Below are 19,781 nucleotides of genomic sequence, written 5' to 3'. Positions count from 1 at the left end.
TTAAAAAAAAGACAAGGGACTTCCCTTGTGGTCCAGTGGTTAAGACTCCATGCTTCCACTGCAGGGGGCATGGGTTTGATCCCTGGTCAGGGAACTAAAATCCCACATACCACATGTCACAGCCAAAAAAAAAAGTATTAAAAACTCAAATGTTAAGACCTGACCATAAAACTCCTAGAAGAAAACATAGGGGAAAATAAATGATTTAAAAAAAAAAAAAAAGACAAGAAATAACAAGTGTTGGTGAGGATGTGGAGAAAAGGGAACCCTCATGCACTGTTGGTGGGAATGTAAATTGGTGCAGCTACTGTGGAAAACAGCATGGAGATTCCTCAAAAGTCTAGAAATAGAACTACCATAGGATCCAGCAATTCCACTTCTGGGTATTTATCTGAAGGAAATGAAATCATTCTCTGGAATCCATGTTCACTGCAGCATTATTTTCAGTAGCCACAACATGGAAACATTGAAAGATGAATTATAAAGAAGATGTGGTATATATGGAATATTACTCAGGCATAAAAAAGAAGGAAATCCTGCTACATGCAACAACATGTGTGGACCTTGAGGGCATTATGCTCAATGAAATAAGACAGAGAAAGACAAATACTGTATGATAGCACTTATACAAAGGACAGATTGGTGATTGCCGGTGGGTGCAGGGGGTGTGGGAGTTGGGTGGAATGGGTGAAGTTGGTCAAAAGGGTAAAAGCATCCAGTTATAAGACAAACAAGTCCTAGGGTTGTAATGTACAGCATGGTGACAAAGAAAGAGAGAGAGGAAGAGAGGAAGGAGGGAGGGAGGGAGGAGGGAGGGAGGGAAGAGGGAGGGAGGAAGGAAGAAGGAAAGAAAGAAAGAGCTAATCTTCCTTTCTTTTCTTTTTTAGCATTCTTGGGCTTCTCAAGTAAATCTCCCCCAAAACAGACTCCTTTGGTTTTAGAAAAGAAAACAGAATCAGCAATATTTCAGGTGTGTGGTGAAAATGTAAAAAGTGTAGAAAACGTCCTCTTCTGGATACAGGATCTCATTCAAAAGGAACAGTGTCCCTACACCAGTGAAGATGAATGTATCAAAAACTTTGATGTAAAGGAATACCAGGAATTGAATGAGCTTCAGAAGAAGTTAAATATTTCCATTTCCTTGGACCGTGAAAGACCTTTGATTGAGGTTTCTGGAATTACCAAAGATGTGGTACAGGTTAGAAATGCAATTGAGGACATGATCAAGAGAGTTAGATTGTCCAAAGAACAGGAATACCTGGCAGATCGTACCAGTGATTTTGTGGAATGGCAATATAAGGACGATAAAAATTTTCATAGTTTTGACAAAATTACCAATATGCAACTGGAGGATGCAAAGAAACAAAAGAGAAAGACAATTGATGTTAAAATTAATCATCAGAGCTACACAGTGGACTTGAAAACATACACTGCTACAGATGCAAAGGGAAAGAGTTTACCTGTTCGGCGCCATACAAAATCTGAAGGTGAATCAAACTATCATGCTTGTTGTCCATTACTTTATGCCTGTGATGTGTGTTGTACATACATCAAAATGTTGTTCAAGTAGATAAAATCCAAGTACCCTTATGGAAGAAAATAGAAAACTTGGTCTCAGCTGAAGGAGCTTACACTTTGGCCACGAAAATACAGCACAGGGTGTACCCAACAGCTGATCATTATTATCTTAATGGTAACAATAGTCAAATGTTGCATTTGTTCTCATCTCTACAGTTTACAAGCTTCCCGGAGCCAGTTTTGCTGGGGAGGTAATGGCTGCTTCTGTCAGGAAAGGGAAAGCCATGGGCTGTAAAGAAGCCCAAGCCTTTCTAGAACAAAAGACTGAAGACAGCCTAGTCAGAGAGTGGGCACTCTGTGTCTGTGACTGATGACCCAGAGTGGATGGGGAGCCTGAAGGATCTTCTCCCAGAAGTCACTGGCTCCTCTGCCCCGAGGATAAGATTCTTTGACACACACATCAGGAAGCAGTCTTCAAGATTCCTGAGAAGGGAATACTTGTCTTGTGTAGTCAGCTATTCCTGCCTTTGAACCACATAAATCCCCCACTGAAAACTACTGAATTGGCTTTCAGTACATTGAGAGATCAATGTGAACGAATTCCTCAGACTCTGAGCAACCCTGGGGAAATGACAAGTCAAATACAGTATTCTGTTTAGCAGACGGGGAGACAGAGCTGCCACCACAACCTGCCATGTAGCAAAACCTCCCACCCACCCAACTGTTAAGGATGCTGTGAAGAATAATGAAAGAATAGATGTGGAAGGCCTGGTGGTTGTGGTGAGTTCTGGCAAAAAGCCATGCATTTGTAAGCAAAACATTAATGACTATTTATTGAAAACATTGTAGGGAAATCATTTATATTATATGTAAAATTATTAAATTATGACAGATTAGAGACTGAACAGAATATGCAGCTGAGTTACATTACACCGACAGTTCTCAAATCTGAGCATGATCAAACTTGTTAAGATGCAGGTACCCAGGTTCCACCCTCAGAGATTTTGATTCGGTAGATCTGTGAAGTTTTGTTTTTTTTTTTTTTGTGGTACACGGGGCTTTCACTGCTGTGGCCTCCCCCGTTGCGGAGCACAGGCTCCGGACGCGCAGGCTCAGCGGCCATGGCGCATGGGCCCATCCGCTCCGCGGCATGTGGGATCTTCCTGGACCGGGGCACGAACCCGCGTCCCCTGCGTCAGCAGGCGGACTCTCAACCACTGCGCCACCAGGGAAGCCCTGTGAGTTTTTTTTAAAGCAAGTGTTATAGTTGGTTCTGAGGCGGGTTATCTGTGGTCCACATTTTGAAAACATTCTTCTAGAAAGATAAGGGGCTTCTTGAACACCTTGAATTAGGAGATTGTAAAACAAGAGCACAAATGATACTCAGTTTTTCAAAGCATACCAGGAATGTGGACTATGCGGATGAGCCTTTCTAGGTGCGAGGGAGTTTTCAAATGTCTACTTTGCAGTTGAGATCCCCTTATACTGGAGTGATATGAAGCAGCAGAAAGTCCGTGTGGTTGAGCTACAGCCTGATAATTCAGAATACAAAACTGTGGCAAGCAAGTTTAATGAGACCTGTGCACACCTCATCATAGAGAAGGTAAGCCTTCCGCTGACATGGAGTTTCTACACGGTGGAGATAGAGGTATCATCGTCCTGGATAAATACATTTTCATTCACTTCCTATCACATTTTTACCCAGAATTAGAAATATTTTAGGCAATTAGTTTTTAAATTCTAGATTCTACTCATGTCACTATGATTACTGAGACATTGAAATTCTTGTGTCAGTTATTACAATATATTAGATTGTAATATATTAGAATAATAAAGATATATGTTTACTTTGTGAAGCAAGCTAATAATAACTTCTAGATATGGCTCCAAAGTTGGAGTTGATCACTAGCAAAATTGGAGTTGATAACTAGCAAATCAGATCAGGATTATGTGCTTCTGCTCCACTATTCACAGATCAACAGTCCTTGCTTCCTTGATAATCCAGCGGTCCTTTCCCTGCTCATTTCCCTTATTTTGGCATCTTCTGCTTTTAAACATTAATTTAGAAAGTTTCCTTTTTGAAATTATTTTTCTCCCTTGACTTCTAGGACAGTATTATTTTGATGCTTTCTTCTCCTTCTTTAACTAATGTTCCTTTCATTTTCACTGGCATCTGTTCTTCCTCTAAACCCCTAATCCTAGGTAAGCCACAGGATTTATATTTTGGTATTCTGTCTCTGCAGTTCACCAGGGAATGTTTTTACTCTTCTTGGCTGCAGCTATTATTTCAGTGTTGATAGCTCTCAAATCAACATCACCGACCTGGATCTTTGACTCAAGTTCTAGAACTTGAGTTCCCAAGTGGCCTAAAAAAGTCTCCACTTGAATATCTGTCTGCTAAATCAATTTCCCTAAAATCTAACTCATCTCATCATTTCCCCTTCCTTCCTGCTTTCTGTCTTTGGTTCCACCACTTTCTGAGTAAAGCTAGAGATCTTTGAGTACCTTCCCTTCATCTGTAATAACAAGTCTGCCAGTAAGGCCTGCATTGTCTTTCTTTGCAAATTTTCTCTTATTCCCTATTTGTACTGCCACCACTCTGTTTATTCATGTACTTAATAATACATATATTATTATTATTACATAATAATTCAAAAAAGATTTGAAGCGTACTACAAAGATATACCTTCAGATAACATAAATATGGACAAAAAGAAAAGTAGGGCAGGGAAATTAATTACAGAGGTATTGTTAGTTCACAAAAATACATAACATGACGTCCTAGATAGTTACTAGAGGAGGCCCTCAAATTTGTCCTTGATCTGCCTAGTAGACAAAGTAAAGAAGTAAACACTCAGCTATAAGATTCATAATGTCCATAAATCAAAGAGCAAAGCATTTGATCAGGAGACTCAACAGTTTTTCACAATACTGAGACTGACTCCTGAAAGAGTTCTCCTGTGAATAAGTACTAGAGAACATCTTCAGAATCATCCTCACAGTAAATTCAGTATCAAATTTTATACCATTTGTTTTTAATCCCTCAATGTAGGAAGGAGAGGAATAGGTTAGAGAGATTGCTGAGTCACAGGTATGAAATGTGCAGTGTGGGTAATATAGTCAATAATTGTATCATATCTTTGTATGGTGACTGATCATGGCTGGGCTTATCTTGGTGATCATTTTGAAATATATGGAGGTATTGAATCGCTATGCTGTGTAACAGGAACTAGCAGTGTTGTAGGTCAGTTATACTTCAAAAATAAACAAACTCATAGAAAAAGAGATCAGATTTGTGGTTACCAGAGACAGGGGGTATAGGGAGAGGGAACTGGGTGAAAGGTAGGCAAAAGGTATAAACTTGCAGTTATAAGATAAATGAGTACTGGGGATGTAATGTACAACATGATAAATATAATCAACAGTGCTTTCATACACTATATTATGTGTGAAAGTTGTTGGGAGAGTGGATCCTGGGAGTTCTCATCACAAGGAAAAAATTTCTTTAATTTTCTATCTATATGAGATGACGGATGTTCACTGGACTTACGATGATCTTTTCATGATATATGTAAGTCAAACCACTATGCTGTACATCTTAAACTTATACAGTGCTATATGAACGTAAACTATATCTTAATAAAACTGGAAGAATAAATAACCTTGCCAAGTAGATAGATCCCTGTATGTTGAGCAAAACAATTATATGTGGTACCAAGAAAATGTAATTCAAGTACGCAGCTCTTTCATGGTCTGGTTCTGAGACAATAAGTTTCATTAAAGATACCAATTACAGTCCTCTGGGAGTGGCTGACTGGCACACTGTGATGAGATGTCAAGTCCAAATTAAGCAGGACCACCCAGTTGACCAGAAATGTCTGCACTGGGCCCTGGAGTCTTACCATGTGTTGGCAGACCTTCACCAGAGAAATGACTTCACTACCCTTTTGTAGTGGAACCCTTTTTTCAAATAAAATGTTATGTGAAATCCCAGTCTATGACACCAGTAAAAGCAGAGCTAGGCTGTACTTAAGGCACCTCTGTGGAGGTGTCTAGTAGTGCAAAAGCGCTAACATGAGAAATGGGTGGTCTGTCATCCTTCATGACTGTCATGTCTTGTGACGACGATTTTTTAACACCCATGAACTTCCACCTAGATTCAACAATTCTGTAACATTTGCTTTTTTTCCCCTCACTCTGTTTTTCCTGAAACAATTGAAAGTAAGTTGCAGATATCATGACACTCCTAAATATTATAGCATATGTATCCTAAGAATAGAAACATTCTCTTAAATAACACAAATATCATTATCCTTTATAATAATATCCAATAGAAGGTCAATATTCAAATCACCCCTGTTGCTCTTAACAGCTTTCTTATAACTTCCTCCCAATCCCTGCCCCCAATCTGGACTCACACATTGCATTTTGTCATTGTGTCTCCTTCATCTCTTCTGATATAGAACAGTACTCCTGCATTTTTAAACATTATATTTCATGACATTGAAATTTTAGAAGAGTTTAAGCTAGTTGTATTGTAGAATGTTCCACATTCTGGCTCTGTCTCACCTAGATTTTTTAAGAATCCAAGCAGTTTTACAGATTCTAGATTTGTCTGATTGCCCATGGTGTCATTTAATTTATTCCTCTATCCGCTTTATTTATGGTAAGCTTGGAGTTAGGTTGAAAGGCTTGGGTAAATTCAGATGAATATTTTTTGCAAGAATATATTTTGTAGGTGAGGCATCAAAGAAGCTTTATTTATTTATTTACTTTTATTGAACTGTTGTTGATTTACAATACTGTGTTAGTTTCTGGTATACAGCAAAGTGACTCAGATATGTGTGTGTGTATATATATAATATGTATATAATTTTATATACATATTTACCCTTTCATCCCACTACTTTTCAGTCCTTCTTGTATTTCTGTGCCTCATCTGGGGTCATTTTCCTCTGGCTTTAGTATTTCTTCTAGTGCAGGTCTGGTAGTGATGAATTCTCTCAGTTTATCTGAAAATTTATTTCACCCTCATTCTTTGAAGGATATTTTTTCTGGGTACAAAATTCTGAATTGGTAGTCATTTTCTTTAAGCACTTTGAAGAAGTTACTCTGTTATCTTCTGACTTTGTTTCACTCTGCACTTCCCTTCTCTCCAGGAACTTGGCTCAAATCCTTGTTGCCTTCAAACAGACTTTTTTTCCCACTAGCTCTTCTAGTAGTTGTTGGCAAGAAGTTTGGTCTGATACAAGTAGTCTATCATAGCCAGAGCCTGCTGCTAAAATAAGCCTACTAAGTAAAGCTTAGAATTTATCCTACTAGGAATACAGACTCAGATTACTGTGTTCAAAATTACTTGAAATAATTTTCTTTGTGTGGTTATTAAATTTTAAAAGGGTTTGTGCTCACTTCAGCATATACACTAAAAAAGGGTGAGAAACAAGAATAAAAGGACTAAGAAATTAAGAATGGTTTCAAAACTCGGTGTGAATAAAATTTTAAGGCTTTTAAAAATGAGTAAAATAAATAAGATTTAAAGTAAATAGAAATAAATTGGAAGTAGTTTGAAGATTAGAAACTCAGTTGTAGGTAAAAGGAAAAATAAAATTTAAGATTATAAATTGGATCAACAAAATACATGATAATGCTGAGACTTGGAACTAGAGGGCAAACTGTATCTTTTTTTTTAATTAATTAATTTTATTTATTTTTGGCTGCACTGGGTCTTTGTTGCTGCACGTGGGCTTTCTCTAGTTGTGGCAAGCGGGGGCTACTCTTTGTTGCGGTGCATGGGCTTCTCATTGTGGTGGCTTCTCCTGTTGCGGAGCACGGGCTCTAGGTGCCCGGGCTTCAATAGTTGTGGCACAAGGGCTCGGTAGTTGTGGCTCGTGGGCTCTAGAGCGCAGGCTCAGTAGTTGTGGTGCATGCGGCATGTGGGATCTTCTCTGACCAGGGCTCGAACCCACATCCCCTGAATTGGCAGGTGGATTCTTAACCACTGTGCCACCAGAGAAGCCTGCAAACTTAATTGTATTATGGTGTATTAATTGTATCTTAATTAAAAATGGGAAACCCAAAACTGAAAAAAAAAAAAAAAGAAGAACCCAATAAAGGCAGGTAATAATAGTGTCAGACTCGAGAGTTCCCTGGACTGGAAGATTCTGACCACATGGAACCTTCACCTTGTGCCTGTCCATGAGGGTCCTTGCCTCCCTTACCCACCCTTCACTCTTTCCCAAGTCAACCTTATGAAACTGCCACCACCTGGTGATTAGGGGAGTGTAGAAACTGATCTGCAACCCAAGACCCAAGGAGTTTCCACCACAGCCCTGGAGGCCAAAGAGTATGGTCAAAGCATGGCCACTTTGGTCTATAACCAGATCCCCTCCCACCAGGATTCATGCCCCACTCTTCCAACTGGACCAGAGATGAATTTTCACTAATTAACTTCCTTCTTGCCTAGACACTAGTGCTTCTCCCACTATTAGAATACTCTCTCACTGGAGGAGAGAGACAAAGTGACATAGTGAGGTAGATGGCAACAGGAGCAGTTAGGAGTTGAAGAGGCTTTGGTCAGCCAAGTTCAAATAATGAGGACTTAAGATCCTAAACATTGTCTGCTCTCATGTGGTACATAAAAGATGTTTAAAATTAAATTAACGTTCTTACCAAGGCCTGTTTCTGTGAAACTCTGGATCTAAAAAGACTTCTGAATGTAGAAATTTGCCATCTGGCATTGAATTTGCTGTTTTTTGTAATTTGTATATACTTATGAGAAATAATGGTCGTGTTTCATCTGTTGTATCTTGCCAAGGGCTCTTGGCACTGACAGCAAATTTTTCCTTATTGATTTGCAGATTGAGAGGATCCAGAATCCAGAGCTCTGGAAACACTACCAGACAAAGAAAAACAACATGGACGCCAAAAATGGCCAATTAATAAATGAGAAGCTGCTCTTCCATGGGACAGATGCCGACTCAGTGACACTTGTGAACGGAAAAGGCTTTAACCGCAGTTATGCTGGAAAGAATGGTAAGGACGCAAGTAATCTGGCTGCTTCAAATGAGGTGTCAGCCATGAGAACCCAAGCTGGCTGGGGACAGTATGGATGGTGGTGTGTTCTCTCATTGTTGGGGGCCATGTTACAGCCAAAGTTTTAGGTTAGACTCACTATATTTCATCCCGAAGGGACTGACTGGCCCTTCAGGGTGGGGGAATGATTTTTAAGGATAAAAAACCAGGGACTTCCCTGGTGGCACAGTGGTTAAGAATCCGCCTGCCAATGCAGGGGACACGGGTTCAAGCCCTGGTCCAGGAAGATCCCACATGCCACAGAGCAACTAAGCCCGTGCGCCACAACTACTGAGCCTGCGCTCTAGAGCCCACGTGCCACAACTACTACTGTGTGCCTAGAGCCCATGCTCCGCAACAAGAGAAGCCACTGCAATGAGAAGCCCGCGCACCACAACGAAGAGTAGCCCCCGCTCGCCTCAACTAGAGGAAGCCTGCACGCAGCAACGAAGACCCAACATAACCAAAAAAAAAAAAAAAAAAGAATAAAAAACACACAAAAAATTTAAAAGAAGCTTTAGAGAGAACTGAACATTATTTTAACATTATTTGACATATTGGGTCAACATGTCAAATTATAGACTAAATTGAAATCCTTAAAGATGTTTTGTTTTTCTCTTCACAGCTACGGCATACGGAAAGGGAACCTATTTCGCTGTCAGTGCCCATTATTCTGCCAGTGATATATACTCCAGACCGGACGCAAATGGGAAGAAGCGTATGTATTATGTGCGAGTACTCACTGGATCCTACACAGTTGGAAACAAGTCATTAATTGTGCCTCCTCTAAGGGACCCCCAAAATCCTACTGACTCATATGACACTGTCACAGATTGTGTGCAAAATCCAAATTTATTTGTGGTATTTTATGACTACCAGGCTTACCCAGAGTACCTCATTACTTTTAGATATTAACATTTTGGTATCCTTTGCAGAAGATATTCATCTATACATAGCTAACTGTAAAGCAAGCTGTAGGTTTTTTTTCTCTTAACAGCTTTTTCTAAGATCAGAGGACCCTTGTCACTGAAATCAGACATTCTCCAGCCTCTCTTTCAAAACTGGAATGAACCTCTCTTGAGAATTTGAGAATTTAATTGGATAACTTAGAGTTACAACTGTGTGTCCTCAACCATGGATATCACATCTGTAGACGTACAGGTGTTTATTTCCAGGAAGGAGAGTATAACATTAATCTGTCTTTTTTTTTTAAATTGGGGTATAGTTGCTTTACAATGTTGTGTTCGTCTCTGCTATACAACCAAGTGAATCAGCTATGTGTATACATACATCCCCTCCCTCTTGGATCTCCCCCCCCCCCGCCACCCCACCCATCTAGGTCACCACAGAGCACTGAGCTGAGCTCCCTGTGCTATACAGCAGGTACCCACTAGCCATCTATTTTACACTGGTAATGTATACATGTCAATCCCAATCTCCCAGTTCATCCCACCCCCACTTCCCCCTCCACGTCCACACATCCGTTCTTTACGTCTTCATCTCTATTCCTGCCCTGAAAATAGGTTCATCTGTACCATTTTTCTAGATTCCACATGTAAGAATAACATTAATCTTAAAGGCAGAGGACACAGTGATATAACTTCAGCTGCCACTGAGAGACAGCTGGTATCATGTCAGGACTCCATACTGCTGTGGGGAGCACAGTATTACTAAGTGGGTGGGGCTGCTGTCTTCCCTGGGTGCAGGGATGGCGTCTAATTTTCTTTATCCCTGGCGTCTAATTTTCTTTATCCCTGCACTGAGGTCTGTGCCTGATGTACAATAGATGCTGCATAAGTGTTTCATAAACCACTTAAGAATGAAGAAGCCCTGTCAGACTCCTAACCAAAGTGGGAACCATCTCTTCAACACCCTTGACTTATTGTCACTTTGCCTCAAATCGATGAGATTCCATGGCAGGGAGCTTTTTCACAAAGCAGCCTATGGACATGTGGGACAGCTCTGGTCAGGGCTCTGGGACTGCAATGCAGCCACGTCCTGCACAGTCCAGGGGGCTGTGGTCTAGCTTGGGGACTAGGTGAGCTGTATCCCATGGAGTTGTGCAGTGCAGCAGCCCTGTTTCCAATTGGTTCTTTCTAAAGTTGAACCCAAATCTGCCTTTTTATAACTTTTATTCATGGTCTTAGTTCTGCCCAGTGGAAAAAAGGGATAATGCCTGCTATATTTTCAGTATGAAGCCCTTCTACTATGTTAAGATTAAATGAATCTAAGGGTATTAAATAGCACATTTTCCTTGGCAGCCTAGCTTCTGATGATTTTAAAGCCTTGTGCATAAATAAACCAAAGGAATTAAGCAGTCATATTACTAATTTGCTAACTCAGTAGCTATAGGATAGTAATGGAAAGTTTCTTTTTTAACTTCCTCAGGTAAATTTCAGATTCTAAAACTGTTTATTGAGTGCCTCCATTAACCAGGTACTATAAGAGGTGCTTTCACATAACAGTATTTATTTTCTTCCCCCAAACACTCTTGTGAGGTAAGAATTATACCCCCGTTTTAAAGCTGAGGAAACTGATGCTCAGAACACAAGAAGCTTCCTTGCCTTAAGTCGCCTGGGTAACAGGCCTCAGAGCCAGCAACTGAATCTGGGTCTCTGTGTCATCAAGCCCCTTGCTCTTCCCACTATAGAACATGGCTTCTAGATTAATGTTACTGATTCAGGAATATCTCAGACAATCTGTGAATTATCCTCATATTTCCTTGGCCTTGTCCCTTCTGGCTTTGGTTTTCATTGTAGAGTCTCTTTATTTGAAGTTCTATAGGCCAAGAGGCCAGAGCTATGCCCATGGGGAGCCAGGACAGATGATGAACTTGGATGCTAGGGGTCACCAGGAGGATAAAGGCCCCAGGGAGCAATGCCTGCACTTCAAGAAAAGGAGGTTGAGGGGGCCATAGTTGCTGCTTCATTAAATACAGATGTCTTGAAATTTTTCTTGCTGTTGCTGTTTTTTAAGTGGATTGGCAAAGACTTCTTATTGCTTAGGAGTAGCTTCCCAGCCACTGGCATCTGAACTTGGGCTTGACAATGAATGTAAGAAATAAAAAAGGAGAGACGTGCTCTCTAATTTGTTCTTGTTCTCCAGTGGTTTGGTTAACTTAGGCAAGGCTGAATATCAGGGTGTATTGCACCAAGTATGATGATTCAGTCTGTAGATGTTATAGTTACCCTCAGTCTAAAGACATATGTCATACAACACAGGGAACATGGCCAATATTTTATAATAACTGTAAATGGAGTACAACCTTTAAAAATTGTGGATCACTGTACTGTACACATGCAACATATAATATACATCAACTATACTTCAATAAAAAAATTTTAAAATAAATATTTCCTCCTTTTTGAATAAAATGCTTGGAAAATGTTATTTGGTGGTTAAACATCTTTATCCTTTAGGGCAAATGCAGGAGAACTTGATGATAAACACAGGCCACTGCTGATAAAAGACCACAACTAAACATGACAGCATCAAGGTATCCTCACAGTATCAACAGCATTCAGCTGAAAATTACAGGAAGGGCACAGTACAGCTTTAGTTCAGTAAATCTGAAGGGCGGATTGACCCCAAGAAGTAGCCCCTGCTAAAACACGCCCACTTTGAGCCTGTGTTAGGTCTTGGTGGTCTACTCCAGGGCCAGAGATTCTTAAACTTCTTTGCTATTTGAAGCACTTCAGGTGCTTGCTGAGACTGCAAAATCTGGCCCATCCCAAAGGAGGCGAATTCTATAGCTCTAGAGTGGTACCCAGACATCTGCATCTTCAGCAAGCCCCTCAAATGATTCTGATATCCCTGATACCCAGAGCTGCTTAGGACTTTCATGGGCCCCAGGCAATTTTGCCTTTGTAGGCCCCTTACTCCATGAAAAGTATTAAACGTGATACTTCGCTACTGCATTGGTATAAACATGAAGGTAATCGAAACTAGGTTATATTCTTTTTTTAATTTTTAAAGAAACTAAAACATTTCTGTAGACCCTAAAAGCTCAGGGGCCCTAGCTACTTTGCCTTCCGGATAGATCACCCTGCTTATACGTGGATACTGTAACTTTAGGGGTAACACTTCAATCCCTCTAACCCCTGGAGGGTCAACGTATTAATAGTTATTTAATAATTGAGTTCACTCATTCGGGCAGGCTCTTCTGAGAAATGCAGGATGAAATGGGACCCTACTTGGTGGCTGACCATCTCTCCCTTTGACTGTCTTTTCTCCTTCCCACACTCCCCAGTTGCAGATAGCCAGGATCTCTTGCCGTGTCATAATCTCTATCTCTACAAAATTAGGAAATTATCTCCCAAAACCCATTTACATTTCGAATGCATTCATATCAATGTCTTAACTCTCTACCCAGGACTCTGCATGCCAGAAACTACTACCTCTAACTGAAATCAATACTTTGCCCTCAGAACAGCTTTCAAACCTTTCTGACCCTAACATACACTAAGAAATACATTTTATATCAGGCCCAGTACACACACAGATATAACTGAAAAGATTTATGAAGTATATTTACTCTGAAAGAAATTTTTCCTGGACAGTTTCACAAAATGATACTTATATTTACTATTGAATTAACTGAAATCACATATCCTGCTCCATTAAAAAAAAATGCTGGTCTCACCCACTAAATTGATTTTATGACTTGTTAATGGGTCACAATCTACAACTTGAAAAACACTGGTCCAAGTAGTAGCAAATATAATAAAATATCTGGGAGGGAGCGGGGGAGGGAACCCTGGGGGAGGGAGCGGGGGAGGGAATTCTGTGTGAAGGAGGGTATGGGGGAGCTCTCAGTGAGGGCAGGTGTAAAAAAAATATATAGCTGAAGACAAATGTCTATTTCTGCAATAGGGATATACCTACTACAGGTAACAGACATCTCACCTTTAGCCACAACATCCTCTGCCCCAGTGTTTCTGAAGGAGTATCGGCCAACAAGGTCTCCTTTTTAAAAAATCCACTCAAATATTTAAGCAGCACCTACCAAATACTGGGCACTGATAAAGACTCTGCAAATATACAATAATCAAAACAAAGTCCAAACCTTCATGCAGTGACATTCTCGTTGGGGGAGACAGTAATCAAATAAATAGGCAAATATATAGTAGTCAGATGGTGGTAAGTGCTACAGAAGGGTCTTTTTTCAGACCCTTCTTTTCCTGGGCATGTTCATTTCCCTTCCTCCTTTCTCCCAGAAAGTACGTACTCTCTTGGGATTTACTGATACCATCAGTTTGACCTGAGAAGGATGGGGCCAGTAGTCAATTCTTCTTAAAAGGTGACTTTGTGTATCTTTTCTGTTTTGAATGGTTACTGAGTTCAATATGTTTTTATAATTTTTAAATTCTTACTTAGACGGTAATGATAATAATTACCCCACATACTGCAAATGTAATGAGAGTGGGATCAAGTTCACTAAGCCAAGCTTTTAGTTAGTTTCAGGAGTCAGTAGCATTTGGTCCTTTTTATTCCAAGGCTGGTGTTCCTAGATGTCCCAGTTCCTTACACAAGGAGGCCTCTTATTGGGCCCCCACCTACTTTTCTCCTGATTGGTATTCTGCTCTGGATTACAGGGGTTAACCAGTGAGAATTCTACGGATTTGAGAAATGTGATCACTTCAGATCAAGGCTAGACTTCAACCTGCATTTGAATTAAGAGATCAAGAACTTAAAACAATCATAAATCTTCCCACACCATCTTATGACAAAGAATCCATGATAACTACTGAAATTAACAACTGCACCCCTACCTCCCAAAAAGCTAGAATTCACCCAATGGATGCATTAGATCAGGAGTTAGCAAACTTTTAAAGTATTTTCAGCTTTTCAAGCCATACTGCCTCTGTCACCACTCAACTCTGCCACCGTAACCCTAAAGCCACCACAGACAATATGTAAATGAATGGCATGGCTGTGTTCCAATGCAACCTTATTTACAAAAACAAGCAGCAGGTGACCCCTGCTGATGGAGACACTATTTCTTGGTGAGAACACTAGGGGCTTACATTTGAGATAGGCTGATGAGATAGGAAAGGAAAGGCAAAGGCACTGAAGAAAGAGGCCTACCAATGACAAAGAGCCAGGTTGTCCAAAGAGCAATGTGTATGCAAGAAGGTGGCAAGAGACTAAAATGTTAATTAGGTGAGAACAGGACATTTATAAGCATATGCAAATTGCCCTTTTGCCATTTCATCTTTTATTTTAAAACTATATTATTTTAAAAATATTCTTAAAGTATTACTGAAAAAGTTATTTTCTATTAGAGTCGCAAACTTCTTCCTTGAATCAAAAGTTGTGCCACTATCCTGGTTACCTGTGGATTCACCAAGCAATCCAGCAAGTCATCTGTAGAAATGAATGTTTGGGAAGGGGCCACAGTACTATTTGAAGCCATTTGTTCCACAACTGCATTCTCACTTTCACTCATCATTCGTCGTCTCTTGGTACAATGCAATTTTCCAAAGCGTTTTCCATTTTTGCCAACAAAGTCTTCACCATCACTTTCAAACATGCCTCCTCTTTCTGAGGGTGGTTCTTGGGAACCTGGTATCACAGGAACCAGATCAGGACCAAAGGGACTTGCTGCCTCCTGTTTTACTGTTCCCAAGGTTAAGCTGTGGCTACTAGTTTGTGTTACCTCCACGTGGTTGTGCACATTTAATTCTTCCTTTATCACGTACTCTCCGTCTGTGCTCAGCGCTTGGGTTTCTACTACCTTAGATGTTCCATAATGATCAAAAAAAGCAGAAACGGCTCCATTTAAGTAGCGACAATTGACTTCATGGGATGTTTCCTCAACCTAAGGAAAAAGAAAAACTCTTTAAAATGGTTATAGGCACTTACATAAATTGGAAAACAAATGTTCCAGCCGGGATTGGTTTATCACAGGATACTAACTGCCATGATGAAAACCAGAAGGGACCTACCTCAGTTGGGTTTAACCAAGCTCTCGTATCATGTGGATTCTCTGCAGTTTTCAGGGCACACACAAGCATGCGGGTGATTGCCTCTTCTACCCGGGCTTGGTGGTCCTCCTCCTAAATCAAGGTTAAAAAAAGACACATTTTTTCATTTGTCTCTGTGTCTCATTGCTTAAAACAGAGTAGAGTCTCTTAATTGTGTGTTCTGTTCTCTCATTAACATAAGATTTGTTCCTGAAGGAATATGTTGTTGGCAGACCACAATTTTTATGTATTCACTCTCCTCTGCCACCTAGAAGAGTTTTAGAATATTTCACCAACCAAATTTAAGTGTGTATCCTATCTATAAGACATAGACCTTAAGTATGAACCACCTTGTGGGTTTTTTCCCAATATTTTCCATTCTCTGACATGTTTAAAGTTAAAAAAAAAAGAGTATTACATACAAAGGAATACTCCCTGTAGAGCAGTGGTCCCCAACCTTTTTGGCACAAGGACCGGTTTCACGGAAGACAGTTTTTCCACGGGATGTGGGGGGTGGATTGGTTCAGGCAGTAACATGAGCAATGGTTCAGGCGGTAATGCAAGCGATGGGGATCAATGGGGAGCGGCAGATGAAGTTTTGCTCACTTGCCCGCTGCTCACCTTCTGCTGTGCAGCCTGGTTACTAATAGGCCGTGGACCAGTATTGGTCCGCATTGAATCTGTAGATTGCTTTGTGTAGTATAGTCATTTTCACAATATTGATTCTTCCAATCCAAGAACATGGTGTATCTCTCCATCTGTTTGTGTCATCTTTGATTTCTTTCATCAGTGTCTTACAGTTTTCTGAGTACAGGTCTTTTACCTCCTTAGGTAGGTTTATTCCTAGGTATTTTATTCTTTTTGTTGCAATGGTGAATGGGATTGTTTCATTAATTTCTCTTTCTGATCTTTCATTGTTAGTGTATAGGAATGCAAGAGATTTCTGTGCATTAATTTTGTATCCTGCAATTTTACCAAATTCATTGATCAGCTCTAGTAGTTTTCTGGTGGCATCTTTAGGATTCTCTATGTATAGTATCATGTCATCTGCAAAGTGACAGCTTGAATTCTTCTTTTCCAATTTGTATTCCTTTTATTTCTTTTTCTTCTCTGATTGCCGTGGCTAGGACTTCCAAAACTATGTTGAATAACAGTGGTGAGAGTGGACATCCTTGTCTTGTTCCTGATCTTAGAGGAAATGCTTTCAGTTTTTCACCATTGAGAATGATATTTGCTGTGGGTTTGTCGTATATGGCCTTTATTATGTTGAGGTAGGTTCCCTCTATGCCCACTTTCTGGAGAGTTTTTTTCATAAATGGTGTTGCATTTTGTCAAAAGCTTTTTCTGCATCTGTTGAGATGATCATATGGTTTTTATTCTTCAATCTGTTAATATGGTGTATCACATTGATTGATTTGTGTATACTGAAGAATCCTTGCATCCCTGGGATAAATCCCACTTGATCATGGTATATGATCCTTTTAACGTGTTGCTGGATTCTGCTTGCTAGTACTTTTGTTTTTTGCGGTACGTGGGCCTCTCACTGTTGTGGCCTCTCCCGTTGCGGAGCACAGGCTCCAGACACGCAGGCTCAGGGGCCATGGCTCACGGGCCTAGCCGCTCCGCGGCATGTGGGATCTTCCTGGACCGGGGCACGAACCCATGTCCCCTTCATCGGCAGGCCGACTCTCAACCACTGCGCCACTAGGGAAGCCCTGTAATTTTCTTTTTTTGTAGTATCTTTGTCTGGTTTTGGTATCAGGGTGATGGTGGCCTCATAGAATGAGTTTGGGAGAGTTCCTTCCTCTGCAATTTTTTGGAAGAGTTTGAGAAGGATGGGTGTTAGCTCTTCTCTAAATGTTTGATATAATTCACCTGTGAAGCCATCTGGTCCTGGACTTTTGTTTGTTGGAAGATTTTCAAGCACAGTTGCAATTTCATTACTTGTGATTGGTCTGTTCATAGTTTCTATTTCTTCCTGGTTCACTCTTGGAAGGTTACACCTTTCTACGAATTTGTCCATTTCTTCCAGGTTGTCCATATTATTGGCATAGAGTTGCTTGTAGTAGTCTCTTAGGATGCTCTGTATTTCTGCGGTGTCCGTTGTAACTTCCCCTTTTTCATTTCTAATTTTATTGATTTGAGTCCTCTCCTTTTTCTTGATGACTCTGGCTAAAGATTTGTCAATTTTGTTTTTCTTCTCAAAGTACCAGCTTTTAGTTTTATTGATCTTTGCTATTGTTTCTATTTCATTTATTTCTGCTCTGATCTTTACGATTTCTTCCCTTGTACTAACTTCGGGTTTTGTTTGTAGTTCTTTCTCTAGTTCTTTAAGGTTAGATTGTTTATTTGAGATTTTTCTTGCTTCTTGATGTAGGATTGTATTGCTATAAACTTCCCTCTTAGAACTGCTTTTGCTGCATCCCATAGGTTTTGGACTGTCGTGTTTTCATTGTCATTTGTCTCTAGGTATTTTCTGATTTCTTCAGTGATCTCTGGTTATTTAGTAATGTATTGTTTAGCCTCCATGTGTTTGTGTTTTTTACGTATTTTCCCCTGTAATTTATTTCTAATCTCATAGCGCTGTGATCATAAAGATGCTTGATATGATTTCAATTTTCTTAAATTTACTGAGGCTTGATTTGTGACCCAAGATGTGATCTATCTTGGAGAATGTTCCGTGTGCACTTGAGAAGAAAGTGTAATCTGCTGTTTTCAGATGGAATGTCCTATAAATATCAATTAAATCTATCTGGTCTGTTGTGTCATTTAAAGCTTTTGTTTCCTTATTAATTTTCTGTCTGGATGATCTGTCCATTGGTGTAAGTGAGGTGTTAAAGTCCTCCACTATTATTGTGTTACTGTCGATTTCCTCTTTTATAGCTGTTAGCATTTGCCCTATGTATTGAGGTGCTCCTACATTGGGTGCATATATAATTGTTATGTCTTCTTCTTGGATTGACCACTTGATCATTATGGAGTGTCCTTCCTTGTCTCTTGTAACATTCTTTACTTTAAAGTCTATTTTATCTGATATGAATATTGCTACTCAAGCTTTGTTTTGATTTCCATTCGAATGGAATATCTTTTTCCATCCCCTCACTTTCAGTCTGTATGTGTCCCTAGATCTGAAGTGGGTCTCTTGTAGACAGCATATACACGGGTCTTGCTTTTGTATCCATTCAGCCAGCCTGTGTCTTTTGGTTGGAGCATTTAATCCATTCACGTTTAAGGTAGTTATCAATATGTATGTTCCTATTACCATTTTCTTAATTGTTTTGGGTTTGTTTTTATAGGTTCTTTTCTTCTCTTGTGTTTCCCACTTAGAGAAGTTCCTTTAGCATTTGTTGTAGAGCTGGTTTGGTGGTGCTGAAGTCTCTTAGCTTTTGCTTGTCTGCAAAGCTTTTGCTTTCTCCGAGGATCTCTGAATGAGATCCTTGCTGGGTAGAATAATCTACAATATGGTTGTAGCTTCTTTCATTTCATCACTTTAAATATATTGTGCCACTCCCTTCTGGCTTGTAAAGTTTCTGCTGAGAAATCAGCTGTTAACCTTATGGGGAGTTCCCTTGTATGTTATTTGTCAATTTTCCCTTGCTGCTTTCAGTAATTTTTCTTTGTCTTTAATATTTGCCAATTTGATTATTATGTGTTTCTCCTTTGGTTTATCCTGCCTGGGACTCTCTGCACTTCCTGGATTTGAGTGGCTATTTCCTTTCCCATGTTAGGGAAGTTTTTGACTATAATCTCTTCAAATATTTTCTCGGGTCCTTTCTCTCTCTCTTCGCCTTCTGGGACCCCTATAATGCGAATGTTGTTGTGTTTAATGTTGTCCCAGAGGTCTCTTAGGCTGTCTTCATTTCTTTTCATTCTTTTTTTCTTTATTCTGTTCCCCACTGTGAATTCCACCATTCTGTCTTCCAGGTCACTTATCTGTTCTTCTGCCTCAGCTATTCTGCTATTGATTCCTTCTAGTGTATTTTTCATTTCAGTTATTGTATTGTTCATCTCTGTTTGTTTGTTCTTTAATTCTTCTAGGTCTTTGTTAAACATTTCTTGCATCGTCTCAATCTTTGCTTCCATTCTTTTTCCAAGGTGCTGGATCATCTTCACTATCATTATTCTGAATTCTTTTTCTGGAAGGTTGCCTATCTCCACTTCACTTAGTTGTTTTTCTGGGGTTTTATCTTGTTCCTTCATCTGGTACATAGCCCTCTGCCTTTTCAT

At 39.9% G+C, this 19,781-nt stretch overlaps 2 protein-coding genes across 5 annotated transcripts in view; one reads left to right on the top strand and one right to left on the bottom strand.

Moving 5' to 3' along the window:
- PARP14 (poly(ADP-ribose) polymerase family member 14) overlaps positions 1–11,944 on the top strand; it is a gene marked incomplete at its 5' end in the record, with an annotated part of 48,658 nt that extends 36,714 nt beyond the window's left edge. For both annotated transcript variants that reach the window (XM_082654411.1, XM_082654412.1), the window contains 4 exons: positions 888–1,487; positions 2,988–3,121; positions 8,376–8,550; positions 9,215–11,944. In XM_082654411.1, coding sequence (XP_082510537.1) covers positions 888–1,487; positions 2,988–3,121; positions 8,376–8,550; positions 9,215–9,504 — 1,199 coding nt within the window. In that variant the 3' untranslated portion in view covers positions 9,505–11,944. The remainder of the gene's footprint in view (positions 1–887; positions 1,488–2,987; positions 3,122–8,375; positions 8,551–9,214) is intronic.
- Positions 11,945–14,794: 2,850 nt separating this feature from the next.
- The window catches only part of HSPBAP1 (HSPB1 associated protein 1), a 49,836-nt gene continuing 44,849 nt past the window's right edge, over positions 14,795–19,781 (bottom strand). For 2 of the 3 annotated variants that reach the window (XM_082654413.1, XM_082654415.1), the window contains 2 exons: positions 15,537–15,647; positions 14,795–15,409 (listed from right to left, as the gene is read on the bottom strand). In XM_082654413.1, the coding sequence (XP_082510539.1) occupies positions 14,870–15,409; positions 15,537–15,647 (651 nt within the window). In that variant the 3' untranslated portion in view covers positions 14,795–14,869. The remainder of the gene's footprint in view (positions 15,410–15,536; positions 15,648–19,781) is intronic. The other variant, XM_082654414.1, reaches the window with a different exon arrangement.

Source organism: Grampus griseus, assembly GCF_964374135.1.
Source record: "Grampus griseus genome assembly, chromosome: 5".
Lineage (NCBI taxonomy): Eukaryota > Metazoa > Chordata > Mammalia > Artiodactyla > Delphinidae > Grampus > Grampus griseus.
The sequence above is the reverse complement of the archived record's forward strand: the minus strand, read 5'-3'. Positions and strand labels throughout refer to the sequence as shown.